The sequence below is a fragment of the Colletotrichum lupini genome, chromosome 8 (genome assembly GCF_023278565.1).
Source record: "Colletotrichum lupini chromosome 8, complete sequence".
Lineage (NCBI taxonomy): Eukaryota > Fungi > Ascomycota > Sordariomycetes > Glomerellales > Glomerellaceae > Colletotrichum > Colletotrichum lupini.
In genome coordinates, this window is record NC_064681.1 from 3,418,222 (window position 1) to 3,431,694 (window position 13,473).

Here is a 13,473-nt window from a genome sequence, read left to right on the forward strand (position 1 = left end):
AAATTAGGAACGACGAAGGAAAAGAGGGTTATAATTAATATTATAGCCCTTAGGTAATCGTATAAAAGGCGCAAAATACTCGAGATTCGTTAGATTAATAATAAAAATAACCTCGTAAACGCTTTTATAAAAGTAGTATTAAATAAGGGATTAGAGTAATTTATAAGTAGCGAAAAAGTTACTATACGAATAGAGGGATAGGTTATATAAAAAGAGTAAAGAAAAGGGGGAAAAGGAGACGACTTAGTAGACGGGCCCGAGGTCGAATTATACCTCTAACTATAGTAGTTAAATCGATAAAAGAAAGAGAAGGTTAGTATTAGATTAGAAGTCTAATTTAACTGCGGTATATAGCCGACTACGTAGGGGCTAATTAGGGGCCCTATTTACGATTATCGTAGCTAGCTTAACCTATAGTTAAAACCTCCTTTTTATACTTACTACGCAGATATTTATATAGTTTAATTAATCTCTTTATTAACTACGGTTCGAACTAACTACCCTATAATAGGGATACTAATACAAACCACGTTCGCTTCCTCTTGAGTTGACCTAAGGATTGTTAATGGAGCAGCTTGAGTCGTGTTGGTGTTTGCTGTAACTTGATTACGAAGACCTACCATGCGTAGCTGTCGTCTGAAGCTTGACCTCATCGCTTCTTCTTGATTTTCCCGCATGTTAGGCGCGATATTGTGTCTCCTGCGGCTGAGGGAGAGCTTCCGAAGCACGGGGATTGACGCGGCCATGATAGTCGCTGCGATCTCAGCACTTTCCCATACAAAAAGACCCCCTAATTTATCTATAGAGTAGTTAGATTACACGGGAATATTACAAAAACTAATCGTACGAAAGTCAGCACTTACTATTATCCAACGGATTGAAACTGAAAAGATGAAATATCTTGACAATTCCTATTGCTCCAGCACTTTGTAAGTACATGATTAGAAATTGAAAGCAGCCCGTAATAATGGCAGAGAAAAAACTAACCCGAATCCCATGCTCATGGCCACACATATACCAATTCTGTCCTTTGTGCTGAGGTGCAGCGGCCATATGATCTTCCATGGCAATAAAGATAGGAGGAAGTCCAAAAAGACTGAATAAGCTGATACATTGAGCTGTGAGTGTGATTTGTAGACCCGAAAACTGCGACATACTCAAGCATACCGGAAGCAAAGACAGCAAAGTTGAGTGCCTGTCTACCTGTCATGCACGGCAAATGAGAACGAGGACCACATGGATTTTCGAATAAGGGTACCCATGTCGCCACGGTAACGTTCATGGTCACCATGATGAACCACAATAGCCATCGCAATTTTTCGGTGACGAGCTGCAAAAGAGTGAAGATGAAAGATGTCTTGGCAAGCGACCATGCCATATTTGCCATGACTCCAGCGACATGGCTCATGTCGGCATTCTTTTTAACCGAAAGAACGATAGGAACTAGAGATGTGGCATTAAGCACCGCGACTCGGAGGAATAGCTGGGTAGCGAACAGTATCTTGACTTCGAGATTAGTAGAAGACGCATGATAGGAGCTTGAGATGCTTACCCATGCAACAATGATGCAATAGTCATCTAGCAATAGTCGATAGGTCATAGTATGTAAAATCCGAGTGAATAATCGAAGGCCGAAAATCCCAGTCGCGAGTACGAAAAGTATTGACAGAGATGCAATTTGCCTCACGACGATGCTGTCTAATGGCGGAGCCATGAAGCCTGCGGCAAATATCAATGAGTTTTATGAAAGTGATGAGAAGATGACAAGAGAATGATTTCCATGTGACGGCAAATGTGGGATAGGGTGGAGCTTCGTCGAACTACAGACAGAGGGGAAATTTTAAGATCATACCTCCAATCGAGGTCTCCTATCAAGTAATCTAATAATCTTTGTAAAGACAAAGTACCGAGCAGAGATCATTGACAGATTTTTGTTGCAATCACCTCTTGAGCATGGCCAGAATATGGCAACACGTGGGCGGCTAACCCATCCCTGAATACTTCAAGTTTACTTCGTGGCTGGTTACTTAGTTTGCCCAGCCCATATTACCGACTTGTCCAACTGTCAGTTACAGGATTAGCGGAGGTATGTGTAAGGTGTGTGCTTCCCTTACAGGGGCTACTGAGACATTCTGTCAGTCACATCATCGTTCCGTCAGCATTTACATTCACGATTGTGAAAACCCGACTTTCGACCGCAGAAATTGGTGGAAGTGACTGAATTATGCGGCAGGATACTAGACTGAATTATGCCCTACGAAATATCACTAAAATGAATTCGCCTATACGACTACGGCAGTGACATTTGGTCGCCTGCAATGGCTTATGTGGCTTGCCTAACCGTAAGACTAGTTTGAAGGTGCCCATCGAAAACCCCCTAATTATCTATGTTGCATAAATATATCTCACATGGTTGATTACGGATGGATGCTACATCCATCCATGATTTTCCCAGTCACCACATGCGTGTGGAACACTTCGTAATTTCTCGAGGGTAAGCCATATAGTTCGGGGGCATCAAAGCACTGATGAACGCCGAGCACTTGCTGTAGCCTTCATTGATGACGTCTTGGAGACATGTCTGCTCGAAATTTTGTCTTACCTCAGCCCTAGCAGACTGGACTCAAGAGTCAAGGGGGACGGGGGTAGTGTATGGTCTCAGAGCTCGGAAATTGCATAAAGGCGATCTTTGAGCCCGAGGCTTTTTACGTGGGCCTCATTCCTCTCCAGAATCTTTGCGCCTAGGCGATGGCAATCGCTCTTGAATTCAACAAACTGTCTGCTAGAGTCAGTGCATGTGTTATGAGAGAGGGACACATCTCAGGCCGGCTGTAATTTGCAACGTTCAATAGGCTATCCAGTTTATTGAGGACAAGAGCCAGTTCAAAAGAGTGGGACAGAAGGTGCAAAGCTCAGATCTTTCCATTAATAAGTAGAGACCTTGCGTTTAGACTCCTAAGGCTTCCAAGTATCTGTTGAACCAAGATACCGCTTGATAAAAAGCTTGTTCTTTTCCGAACTTCTCCTTTTCGTTCTTCGGGTCACCGCGAACGGAAAAGCCATGGTGAACACCAGAAAACAGGTTGATCTGGTAGTTCTGCTTCGTTTGAGCGAGAATAGCTTCACTTTCATGTCGCTTCTCTGTTGGGAAGATGTCATCAAACTCTGCTGCAGCAATCGACAGCGGTCCGGTGATGGCAGCGAGCTCATCCGCTTCTACAAAGGACGGGTGGGCAATGAAACCGCATTGGATCCCGCTCTTGTAATGACGCACGGCATACTTGGAACAGAATTAGGATACTGTGTAGTGTGCAATTGATATTGAAACGAACCTTAGCCCCAAAACAATATCCTGCTGCTGCAATTTTCGTAATACCAAGGCCTTTTAGGTAGTTGATGCCGGAGACGACTATTGGGTCAATTGTCTCTGAGGTGTGTGGGTTCTTCCCGCCAGTGCCCTCCTGCAGCCACTTCATGATGTCAAAATCCTCCGGCATGTTTAACGGTGCCGGATCACCATTGAACAGATCGAGGACTAGGCATGCGTAGCCCTGGCGAGCAAATGCATCGGCCATGAGCTTGCTGTTTTGCCATATTCCAATGATATCTGGAAGATACAAGACAGCTCGCTGCGAAGCCTCGTTTTCAGCGGGAAGGGCCAAGTATGCCTCGATTTTCCCACCAACCTGGACGGATTTCCCTGTTGGAGTGCCCCTATGTTGAGGAAATCAGCTGATATTCGAAGATTGTTATTGCTGTGCACCTAGGAATAATCTTACTCGTGGAGTGTGCCAACAGTGCAACAAGCACCTGGTGCATTGGATGCCATTGTCTCTGCGATAAGATTCGACGAAATGTTAGTTGTGGTTGAGACAGCTAGATGCTTGTTTCCGATTATACAAAGTACCAAGTAGGTATTAACAACCACATGGATAGACAGAAGCACCCAGACGAATATCAATCGCGTTACGGTAATCGACTCTAGGGTAAGTCATATCAAGTGTCGCCAACTGGTGTCCTAAACGGGTCGACAAAGAGTCGGGGTAGGGATCCGGCGCGCCAGCACGAATAGGAACCGATGAGCTTCGGAGCTTCCGAAGTCTACGGAACCGGGGTGAGACCCACTTTCCGAAGCCAACCCCGGGACCACACACTCCTCGCCGGGAGTCACGATAAAGGAACAGCAGGGACTATTCACATCATTCATGACCAAATCAAGTACTGACTTTCCCTCAGCTCTGAATCATAGCCGTCATACTCATTTACCAGTCGCAACCTATCTTCAATCGGTTTATCATGCCTTCCGACCACCTTGACGACGTGCGGCCCATGTTTGAGCTCCGCGGCCGTAACTACATCGTTACGGGCGGAGCCCAGGGCATCGGTTTTGCATGCACTCGCGCTATTTGCGAGATGGGCGGAAATGTAGCAGTATTTGATATCCAGGATAAGCCAGTCGATGAGTTTAACACGCTCTCTGAGAAGTTTGGCACAAAAACTGTTTACATCAAGACGGACGTCACGTCGCAAGAGAGTATCCAAGCTGCTTTCGACAAAGTGATTGCGGAATTCGGCTCCATCAACGGCTGTGTGCCAGCGGCGGGCATTGCCATAGATAAGCCATTCCTCGATCAAACATGGGCCGAGTTCAACCGCATCCAGGAGATCAACGTGAGTCGTTTCTATGGTGTTACCCCGCAGGAATTCATACTCATAATCAAATAGGTTCGCGGAACATTCTTCGTCGCTCAACTTGCGGCCAAGCAAATGTTGAAGCAAGGGTCGGGGGGCAGCATGGTCCTTCTAGCCTCCCAGTCCGCGCACATTGCTCTCCCCGGCTACCGCATGGCGGCATACAACGCCTCCAAGGGAGCCGTCTTCATGCTCTCCAAGGCCCTTGCCGTTGAGCTCGCACCACACAACATCCGCGTGAACACCATTTCTCCCGGTTTCGTCGACTCAGAAATGACAAGAAACGTACGGGCGTCAAAGAGTAAGCGGGAGGGAGAGCAGATGTGGCTCGCGCCGCCCAACCAGAGGCTGAGCACGCAAAACGACCTTACTGGTGCCGTCGTCTATCTCCTCAGTGATGCTGCGCGCCACACAACGGCAGCGGATATACCCATCACTGGTGGACTTCATGCGGGAACCATGGATGGTTTGATTAGTTACGACTCTTGATTGGTCCGCAAAATAGACTTCTTTCATCGTACGTAATCAACTAGAGACAATCCCGTATTGCCGCCCGGTAATAGTCTCGTCGAGCAGCTCGCCGTGCGTTCCAGCTTTTGTGTGTCAAGTGTTTCGCCAACTGCGCGTGCACTGTGCAGCTGAAATGAGATCATATGTGCAACAAAGCTTACGGTCTGGGCGCAGTGTTTCGAGACGAGTCAAAGCTATTGGTACCAGAAAGCCGCGGCTATGATTACATCATTAATCTCAGTTCATCTGGTTATAATGTGCGGAGTTCTCGTGCGCTTTCGATGGACAGTCGCTAATACTCACCAACGTTATTGGCTTGCTGGTCAAGTCAAAAGACTGAAAAGCTGTCATCATGTGTGATATCAAGGAATTTAGGGTCGACATTGCACACGAAGAAGTTAGGCGCTTGCGAAGTAAACTTGAAGAGTTCAAACTTCCGAGCCGTTCCGAATCCCGTGATGCTGACCAGAATTTTGGTTCGTTGCTTTGCAGATCATGTTGAGTTGCGTGGCTAAAACTACCTAGGAGATTGGTACTCCACGGCGACATTCCTCCAAAGTTGTTGGCTCAACGACTTTGACTGGTACGAGGTTCAGAGCCACATGAACGAGGTACCGCAGTACTTGGCCACAGTTGAAGACCTGACAATACACTTCGCCCACGCTCGATCGCAGAGTCCTGAAGCAATTCCCCTGCTCGCCATCCATGGCTGGGCTGGGACGTTTTGGGAGTACAGTCAAATCTGGCGTCCGTTATCTGATCACGCCAACCTTGACAATCCATCTTTCCACATCGTGGTACCAAGCATGCCAAATTTCTGTTGGTCCTCTTCTTCAAAGCAGGCTAGCTGGAGGCCTAAGGACAACGCACGCGTTTTTGACACGCTCATGAAGAGCCTTGGGTACAACGAGTACATGGTTCAGTGTGGCGATTTGGTTCATGCTGTAGGCCGCGAGCTTGGTGCAAAACACACTGACTCCTGTAAGCTTCTGCACTGCAACTATGCTTCCATTCCGCTACCAGATGATACCCAGCTCTCAGAACGCGAGAAGGAGGACTTCCGGAAATATAGAAACTGGGTACAGCGCCATAGGGGATTTGACGTCACCGCCAGAATCCAAGTAAGATCATCCATAGTCGACGATGGATAAGATGGAACTAATTGGTTTTTATCGCATAGCCTCAAACAATTGCGCTAGCATTGCATGATAATCCTATGGGAATACTCATGTGGGTTCTTGAAAAGTACCAGGTCGCCGGTCACTCAGAGCCCTGGAACAATCCCTTGTGGACCAAGGCCATTCTGACCACCGCGTCTCTGTACTTTTTCACCGGATGTATCATGTCCTCGGTCATGCCATACTACAATCCTCCGACTTACGAGAAGTTCTCGGATCTTCCAATAGACGAAGACAATAGAATTCAAGTGCCATTTGGGTTCAGCTCCTTTTCCTGCGATACGGACGAAGCCTCCAAAAGAGCAATGAGACGATCAGTCGAGCAGAATGGGAACCTGGTCTTTTACAGAGGTTTGATTTACCGATATGCCTTTGGCAACGTAGTGCCCGGGGTTCAACTAACTGAGACTGCAGAACGCAATGACGCAGGTCATCTCGCTGCTCTACAGCAGCCAGACGGATTGGTGCAGGACATACGAGACTTGGCTAAAGAGATGTGGGGAAGGCAGCCGAAAGGTGAAAGTCCCAGTACCATCGGAGGGCTGAAACTCTCGTTCAATCCAATTGACTCACGAGTTCGGCACGAGTATCGTACTTAAAGAGGATAGACTCGACATCTCCATATGGACCTACCTAATTGATAAAGATCATATTTTCACGAGATACTGCGCATCGAGAAAAAGTCTTGAGTCTCTTTGAGATAGTCATGATGAAGAAGCTCGGAATATCAGACTCCAGTCTCAAAATCCAAATGAGCTTGTCTGGTCTAGCATGTACTGTTTATGGAACTCCACCGTGTGACAATCATGAAGGAACTCCTAATTATTGCACACTTACTTTGCAATACATTGGACTACATGGTAAAGGGAAGGAGTATTAAAGCGCCATTCAGCCGCCAATGCCGAGCCGACATCATGCTCCCTTATAGTTCGGCCGAATCACACAATTCCCGAAGGTCTCGCAACAGTGAGAAGCGGGGTGAAGATGCAGTTTTCGCTGTAAAGCTGTTTTGTGTGTTTGCTCGTTTCAAAATAAGGTAGCACCTAACCTTGTGTACCGCCAACTGAAAGCTTGTCAAGACGTAGACAGCTCCAAATAGCTCCAAATCAAGGTAGATCGAGAAAAGAAGGTTTGAGCAAGTGTCTATATTTGGCACAATTGTGTGCATCAATTCGGGTATGGCCCCGTCGTTGACGTAGGAACCTCTGTCTGTGTCAGTTTGGCCGGTTTGTCTCGATAGATCGGACGGAGCTTCTTATAACGAAAGCCCACCCGGTACATTGAGGCTCAAGGACGCAGGGGAGTATCTGTCAACCCTTCACGATGAGAGACAATGGACGCCAAGGATTCACAGTCCAACCCGCGCAACGACATTAGCCTCGAGTCGCTGCACCCGATTGAGCCCAACGCGGATGGGAACGTTGACGACAAGAAGGACATACCGATCATTGCATCGGCATCTCCGCCACCTACCATCGCCAATGTTAACATACTAGACGAGGAAGATGCGCAGTCGGGCCCTGACTCGAGCCAGGTGGAAAACGAGAAGTTGAAAAGGCGGGCACGCTGGGCTCTCTTCATTATGTCCTTCTTCATGGGAGATGTTGCGGATGGGCTCGGCCCATTTCTTGGCGTTTACCTACAACAACGTGGGTGGGAACCTGGGCTGCGTGGTATGGTGAGTACGGCGGGCGGTGTTGCTACCATCATAGCAACGGGGCCGATCGGTGCGCTTATAGATGCAACGAAGTGAGTGGTCTTACCCCCCACGGGCTTATCAAATCCCATCCTCCGGTATTGTCACAAGTTAGCTGATACTTGAGGCCGCTAGGTACAAGCGATTTCTCGTCGCTGGCTGCGCCCTCCTCGTGGGTGTTTCTCAAGGACTCAATCTGATCTCCACACATCCGGCCCTCGTCTTTTCCACGCAAATTGTGTCTGCCGTCGCAGGCACAAGCATGATGCCTCTTCTCGTGGCGCTCACACTGGGCATCTGCTCCCCTGACCAAGAAGGCAGCACTACGCAGAACAAGAGAAAGCACAGCTTCCGCGTACTAAATGGACGAAATCAGGCAGCTAATCATGCAGGCAACATGGTCAGCGCGGGTCTAGCTGGGGTTTTGGGGTCGAAATTCGGCTTGAACGCGGTCTTCTACCTCGTCATGGCATTCTGCGCAACGACGATAGCAAGTGTTTTCCTCCTACCGGAGAGAGCAGTCGATCATACAGCAGCAAGAGGAGGGCCTGCTCCTGATCAAAGCGCGGGTAATGCCCATCGAACGCAAGAGAGAGGGGAGGTAGACATCCATGATTTCGCAGAAAGGGGCGACATGCCACCTCCTCAGACTCCGATTGCCAGTCCTAAGGCCAGCTTCCGTCGATTGAGTCTGAAGCCCAAGTTCACTTACAGCTGGATCAAGATCTTTCAAAACAATTGGCCTCTCGGTATTGTCGCCATCACAATATTCATGTTCCACCTCGGCAACGCTGCAATTCTCTTCCTTTACGGCCAGGCCTTGGTGGCCGCAGGCGAGGGAGATCCTGCCGCAACCACGGGCCTAACCGTCATCATAGCACAGGGCACAATGGTCATCGTCTCAATCCTGTCTGCTTGGGCATCCGGCCGTTACGGCTACTGGTCAGCTGTTCTGCTCTCGTACTGCGTCTTGCCCGTCCGCGCCGCTGTCGCAGGCCGTGTTATGAAGGGCTGGGGCGTGTGGCCAGTCCAGATCCTCGATGGCATTGGCGCAGGTATTCAAAGCGTAGCAATTCCAGGGTTGCTAGCCGTTATGATGGCTGGCACTGGGCATGTAAATGTCACTATGAGCATTGTCGGTGGCATCACTCGACAGACTGGTGCCGCTATTTCGCACTCGTTGGCTGGGTGGGTGGCGCAGGCCAGGAGCTACAGCTTTGCGCTTTACCTGATGGGTGTCTTCCCTCTTGTCTCTGTATTCTTATGGGCTATCTTTTATAAGATCCTACGGCCGGTGATGGACAAGAAACTTGAGGAGACCAATACGTAGTCCTGGTCCTGTATTACCAGACACGAGCAGTATACTTGTAATGACTCCATTTCTTTGCTCTTAGGACAGACACATGTGCTCATTTCTCTTTCGCAATTAATCATATGCAGAAGCCGAATCAGAGGTAACAGACTAGTCGAGATCGGGAACACAAGTTGTCCATCAAGTTAACGTGGTTCTGGTTACCACTACAGTGCTCCTCCTGTGTCCTTTTACTGCTGTAGCCCCAAGTAATCTGCCAACGCCTCATGCTTCTTCGTTCTTCTTGATCCCGAGAACAGGCCCAGAAAAGCCAACCTCACACTCGGAAGGCAATTCAACCCCATAAGTATCAGACTCAAGTTCACCAGTCGTCTCGTTAACGACGATCCATCTCCTGTTCTGCAGATCGCCGTCCTGCGCCCGATCGTTGAAGTTCTGCGGCGCAAAGACAATGCTGCTAACAGCCTCGCTATAAAGTGTAACGGGGATATCCTCGGACCTGGTGAAGTGATGCATACCCAAATTGAACCAAAGAACGATATCTTCATTTTCGACACTCTCGCCATCAAAAAAATTCATGAAGTCTTGTTGGGGCTTCAGAGGCAAGTTGACGTTGGAGTGACTGTTCGCGTACGGCTCGGTGTCATGCTGTCTCGAGAGCGCGAGGTGTGACTTAGCGAACGGCGTCTGGTACTTCGTCCAGGGAGAATTGAGCGGCGTGAGATGAATATTGGACTTTCCGGGGACTATGCGGTAGCCGCGCTTTTCCCCCCACGCGTTCGTGGCGTTTGGATTAACAATGCAGTACATTGCCGCGTTGTTTGGTTGCTAGTTGAACTGTTGCTCGTCCGCCATTGTAGACTTTTGCAGCTGCATCTGCTCAAAGGAGCCAAGCTCTGGATACCAAGGCTGGCTCGTATTGACTAGAACGAGCTCGCTTACTTCAAGACTGTTTTTGGTGTCGAGAATATCAAAGTCGGCCTTGTAGGTGAGAATATGATCGTGTAGTGATCCCATCGTCGCCTCCTGGATTCTGGGACCAAACTCTTCCTGGTCTGGGTAGTAGAATGAAGATTGCAGGAATCCCGATGCTCGGACTGTGACCTCGAGACTATCGTCAACGTGGAAAGAGTAGTCGAACATGTAGTCGTAGTTTCCCACAGTCGCTACCGATCGCATAGTCAAAGCCGAGGCCTTGACTGTGCCCAGATAATTGAATCCGTACTCATTACTACTACCGTATCGATGGCGTGAAACAGGATAGCCAGCATCGGCTTCGAAAATGCATATCGCATCTGTGCTGACGACAGATGAGTTGCCTTCGTGGTGCGTGACGTTCCAGAAAGTGCTGCCAAAGGGGCAATCATACCCCTCGACCAACGTGCCCAGGTAGGTACCAAGGCTGTAGTACGTATCGTGGTACACTGTTCCAGCTGCCTTGGGTGTAAAACCAGCATATTGTGCAGCAGCTTCCTGTAGCGAAAGCTCGTAGATGATCCTTTCGCCCTTGAACTTGATGTCATAGTACATCAGCCCAAGGGTTCGAGAGTACGAGGTGTAGAAGGACCACCCCATGTATTCGATGTATTTCTGTTCCTCATCAACCTTATACCTCTTGCCGCCAACCTCGAGGCTTTGAGGCGCTAGCTTGTTCTCGAGGTCTCTGACTCCCATCTCAGGCTTATAATCCAGGAGACCCCAGTCGGGAGTCCGGCTCTGCTTAAATTGCTCCTTCAGCTCTTCTGCCTCCCACGCAGTCCGCAGAGCAGCGACGGTGGGAAAGAACTTCTCATTCGTCACGATGCCTCGTAATTTGTACTGTGAAGCATCTGTGCCGGTAACGTCTAGCATAACGGAGAAGTCTAGTGGCGTAAGATATGTCGCTGTATTGGGATATCTAAACATAACCGTGCGAAATGCTTGGGTGCCGTCATAAGAAAGGGGCGTACCGCTGGTGGAAGTGAGGGTAGTCCGATTATCGCTCAAGCCGTAGTAAACCCCGCCAATGAGTTCAGACGTGATGTCGGTGATGTTGCTCATGATAGACACAAGTAGCGGCTCGGAGGCTACCAGGCGGGGGCCGTCAAAATAGCGACTGTTGTACGGGATCTTGCCACCACTGCCGCCGTTGAAGATGTAGTCGAGCGTCTCCACCTTGGTTCCGTTGCCGACGGGAAGAGGTCCGACCATGTACTCCTGTGAGTCTGGGATCTCCAGGCCTCCGCTGAAGATGACTACTCGCGCATATTTTAGCGGCGGGCTAGCGGTACCACCGAGGTACGGTAGGACAGTGGACTTATTGGTGTGGAGAGTGTCGATCCAGTAGACATAGTTGTCCGTAATCGTAGCATTGTTGGGGTCTGTGAGGTTCAGACCTGTTGCCGGATCGTGGAGTAGATTCCACACAGCGAGGTTATCATCAGGGGAGATGGGAGCCCAGACGTTGACTTTCGGTGCGTTGACCTTGGGTGCGGCCTCGTTGATGTTGCAGGCTGTGACATTCGCTGCCCGCTTGAACAGCCCATGTTGTCTCGTCTTAGAAGATGCCTCGACTACCACACCAAGGGCTAGAAGACCTAAGAAAGACTGTCTCAAAAGCATTTTCGCTTGGATATGATAGGTGCAAGGGACTTCTGTTTGGCTTCCTAAAAGACTGTCAGATTATGAGATGAACTCGGCCGACCTCTCATCTTTATTGCCCAGGAAGATCCGATGTCGCTGAGCGTAGATAGTGAGGTCTTCATGAACCGAGATAATAGGCCAATCAGCCACAGCTCAGGTCAAGAATTTGCCAAGATTCGGACGTCGCGGCAGGATATCCAAGTCCAAGCGGTCGGTAGACGCCAGTGGTCTTAGCCGAACGACGCGGAAACCTTTTTATTAGTATCCCTATTACAGGGTAGTTAGTTCGAACCGTAGTTAACGAAGAGATTAATTAAACTATATAAATATCTGCGTAATAGGTATAAAAAGGAGGTTCTAACTATAGGTTAGGCTAGCTACGATAATTATAAACAGGGCCCCTAATTAGCCCCTACGTAGTCGGCTATATACCGCGGTCGAATTAGACTTCTAATCCGATACTAACTTTCTCTTTTTTTTATTAATTTAACTACTACGGTTAGAAATATAATTCGACCTCGGGCCCGTCTACTAAGTTATCTCCTTTTCCCCCTTTTTTTTACTCTTTTTATATAACCTATCTTTCTATTCGTATAATAACTTTTCTACTACTTACGAATTACTTTAATCCCTTATTTAATACTACTTTTATAAAAGCGTTTACGAGGTTATTTTTATTATTAATTTAACAAATCTCGAGTATTTCGCGCCTTTCGTACGATTACCTAAAGGCTATAATATTAATTATAAGCCTCTTTTTTTTTATTATTCCTAATTTAATGAGGCATTCGTATAGCGAATAGGAATTTATATAGATAACCGTTAGAATAGGTAAAAGGCTAATTCGATTAGTAATCTTCTTTAGCGTCGTTAAAATTATATAAAAAAGGTTAACGCCGTTAATTATACTATAAACCTCCGACGCTAATATACTTCTCGTTACCTACTTATTTTTAGTTAACGAGTAGTAGATTATATTACTATATATAGTAAATTCGCTCTCGCCTATACTCTCGTTAGCTAGGATAATAATATACCCTAATTGCGAAGTGAGGTCGTTATTATTTATAAATAACCTATTAATAAAAACGTAGAGCTTGCTAGTCGTAAGGTCGATTGGGTAGTAAACGAGACCTCGATCGAGATTTATCTATTACTACTTAAGCCGCTTATTAAGTACCTCGATATCTTATTTAGTTAGATCTATAGCTTACGCTACCCTAGTATAGTTAAAAGTTACCTCGGGCTAATAAATATTTATAATATATACCCCTCGCGCGAGCTTAGCTTTATATTATTTTTTAATATTAGTTATATTTAGATTAACGAGGTTAATTTTCTTACCCTACCCCTTTTATTAAAAAACGACGGTTTTCCCTTCGATTATAAGAATCCTACTATTAAATACTAGGGGGGTGTTTATTATAAGGACCTCTTTTAGCTTCGCTACGAAGCCCGCTTTC

The 13,473-nt window shown here is 47.5% G+C and overlaps 5 protein-coding genes across 5 annotated transcripts; 2 read left to right on the forward strand and 3 right to left on the reverse strand.

Annotated features, from left to right (window-relative positions):
• Positions 1-497: 497 nt before the first annotated feature.
• Positions 498-1,714, reverse strand: CLUP02_15506 (uncharacterized protein; the record flags this gene model as incomplete). Its single annotated transcript, XM_049294430.1, has 4 exons — positions 498-799; positions 864-900; positions 988-1,105; positions 1,158-1,714. The coding sequence occupies 4 exons, from the start codon at positions 1,712-1,714 to the stop codon at positions 498-500; spliced, it is 1,014 nt and encodes a 337-aa protein (XP_049151576.1).
• Positions 1,715-2,947: 1,233 nt separating this feature from the next.
• Positions 2,948-3,829, reverse strand: CLUP02_15507 (uncharacterized protein; the record flags this gene model as incomplete). Its single annotated transcript, XM_049294431.1, has 3 exons — positions 2,948-3,280; positions 3,333-3,714; positions 3,780-3,829. The coding sequence occupies 3 exons, from the start codon at positions 3,827-3,829 to the stop codon at positions 2,948-2,950; spliced, it is 765 nt and encodes a 254-aa protein (XP_049151577.1).
• A 467-nt stretch (positions 3,830-4,296) lies between these two features.
• Positions 4,297-6,979, forward strand: CLUP02_15508 (uncharacterized protein; the record flags this gene model as incomplete). The annotated part of the gene is made up of 4 exons (XM_049294432.1): positions 4,297-4,671; positions 4,726-5,158; positions 5,728-6,323; positions 6,383-6,979. The coding sequence occupies 4 exons, from the start codon at positions 4,297-4,299 to the stop codon at positions 6,977-6,979; spliced, it is 2,001 nt and encodes a 666-aa protein (XP_049151578.1).
• Positions 6,980-7,713: 734 nt separating this feature from the next.
• Positions 7,714-9,406, forward strand: CLUP02_15509 (major facilitator superfamily transporter; the record flags this gene model as incomplete). The annotated part of the gene is made up of 2 exons (XM_049294433.1): positions 7,714-8,129; positions 8,212-9,406. The coding sequence occupies 2 exons, from the start codon at positions 7,714-7,716 to the stop codon at positions 9,404-9,406; spliced, it is 1,611 nt and encodes a 536-aa protein (XP_049151579.1).
• Positions 9,407-9,652: 246 nt separating this feature from the next.
• On the reverse strand, positions 9,653-11,989 carry CLUP02_15510 (copper amine oxidase; the record flags this gene model as incomplete). Its single annotated transcript, XM_049294434.1, has 2 exons — positions 9,653-10,216; positions 10,331-11,989. The coding sequence occupies 2 exons, from the start codon at positions 11,987-11,989 to the stop codon at positions 9,653-9,655; spliced, it is 2,223 nt and encodes a 740-aa protein (XP_049151580.1).
• Between the last annotated feature and the right edge of the window lie 1,484 nt (positions 11,990-13,473).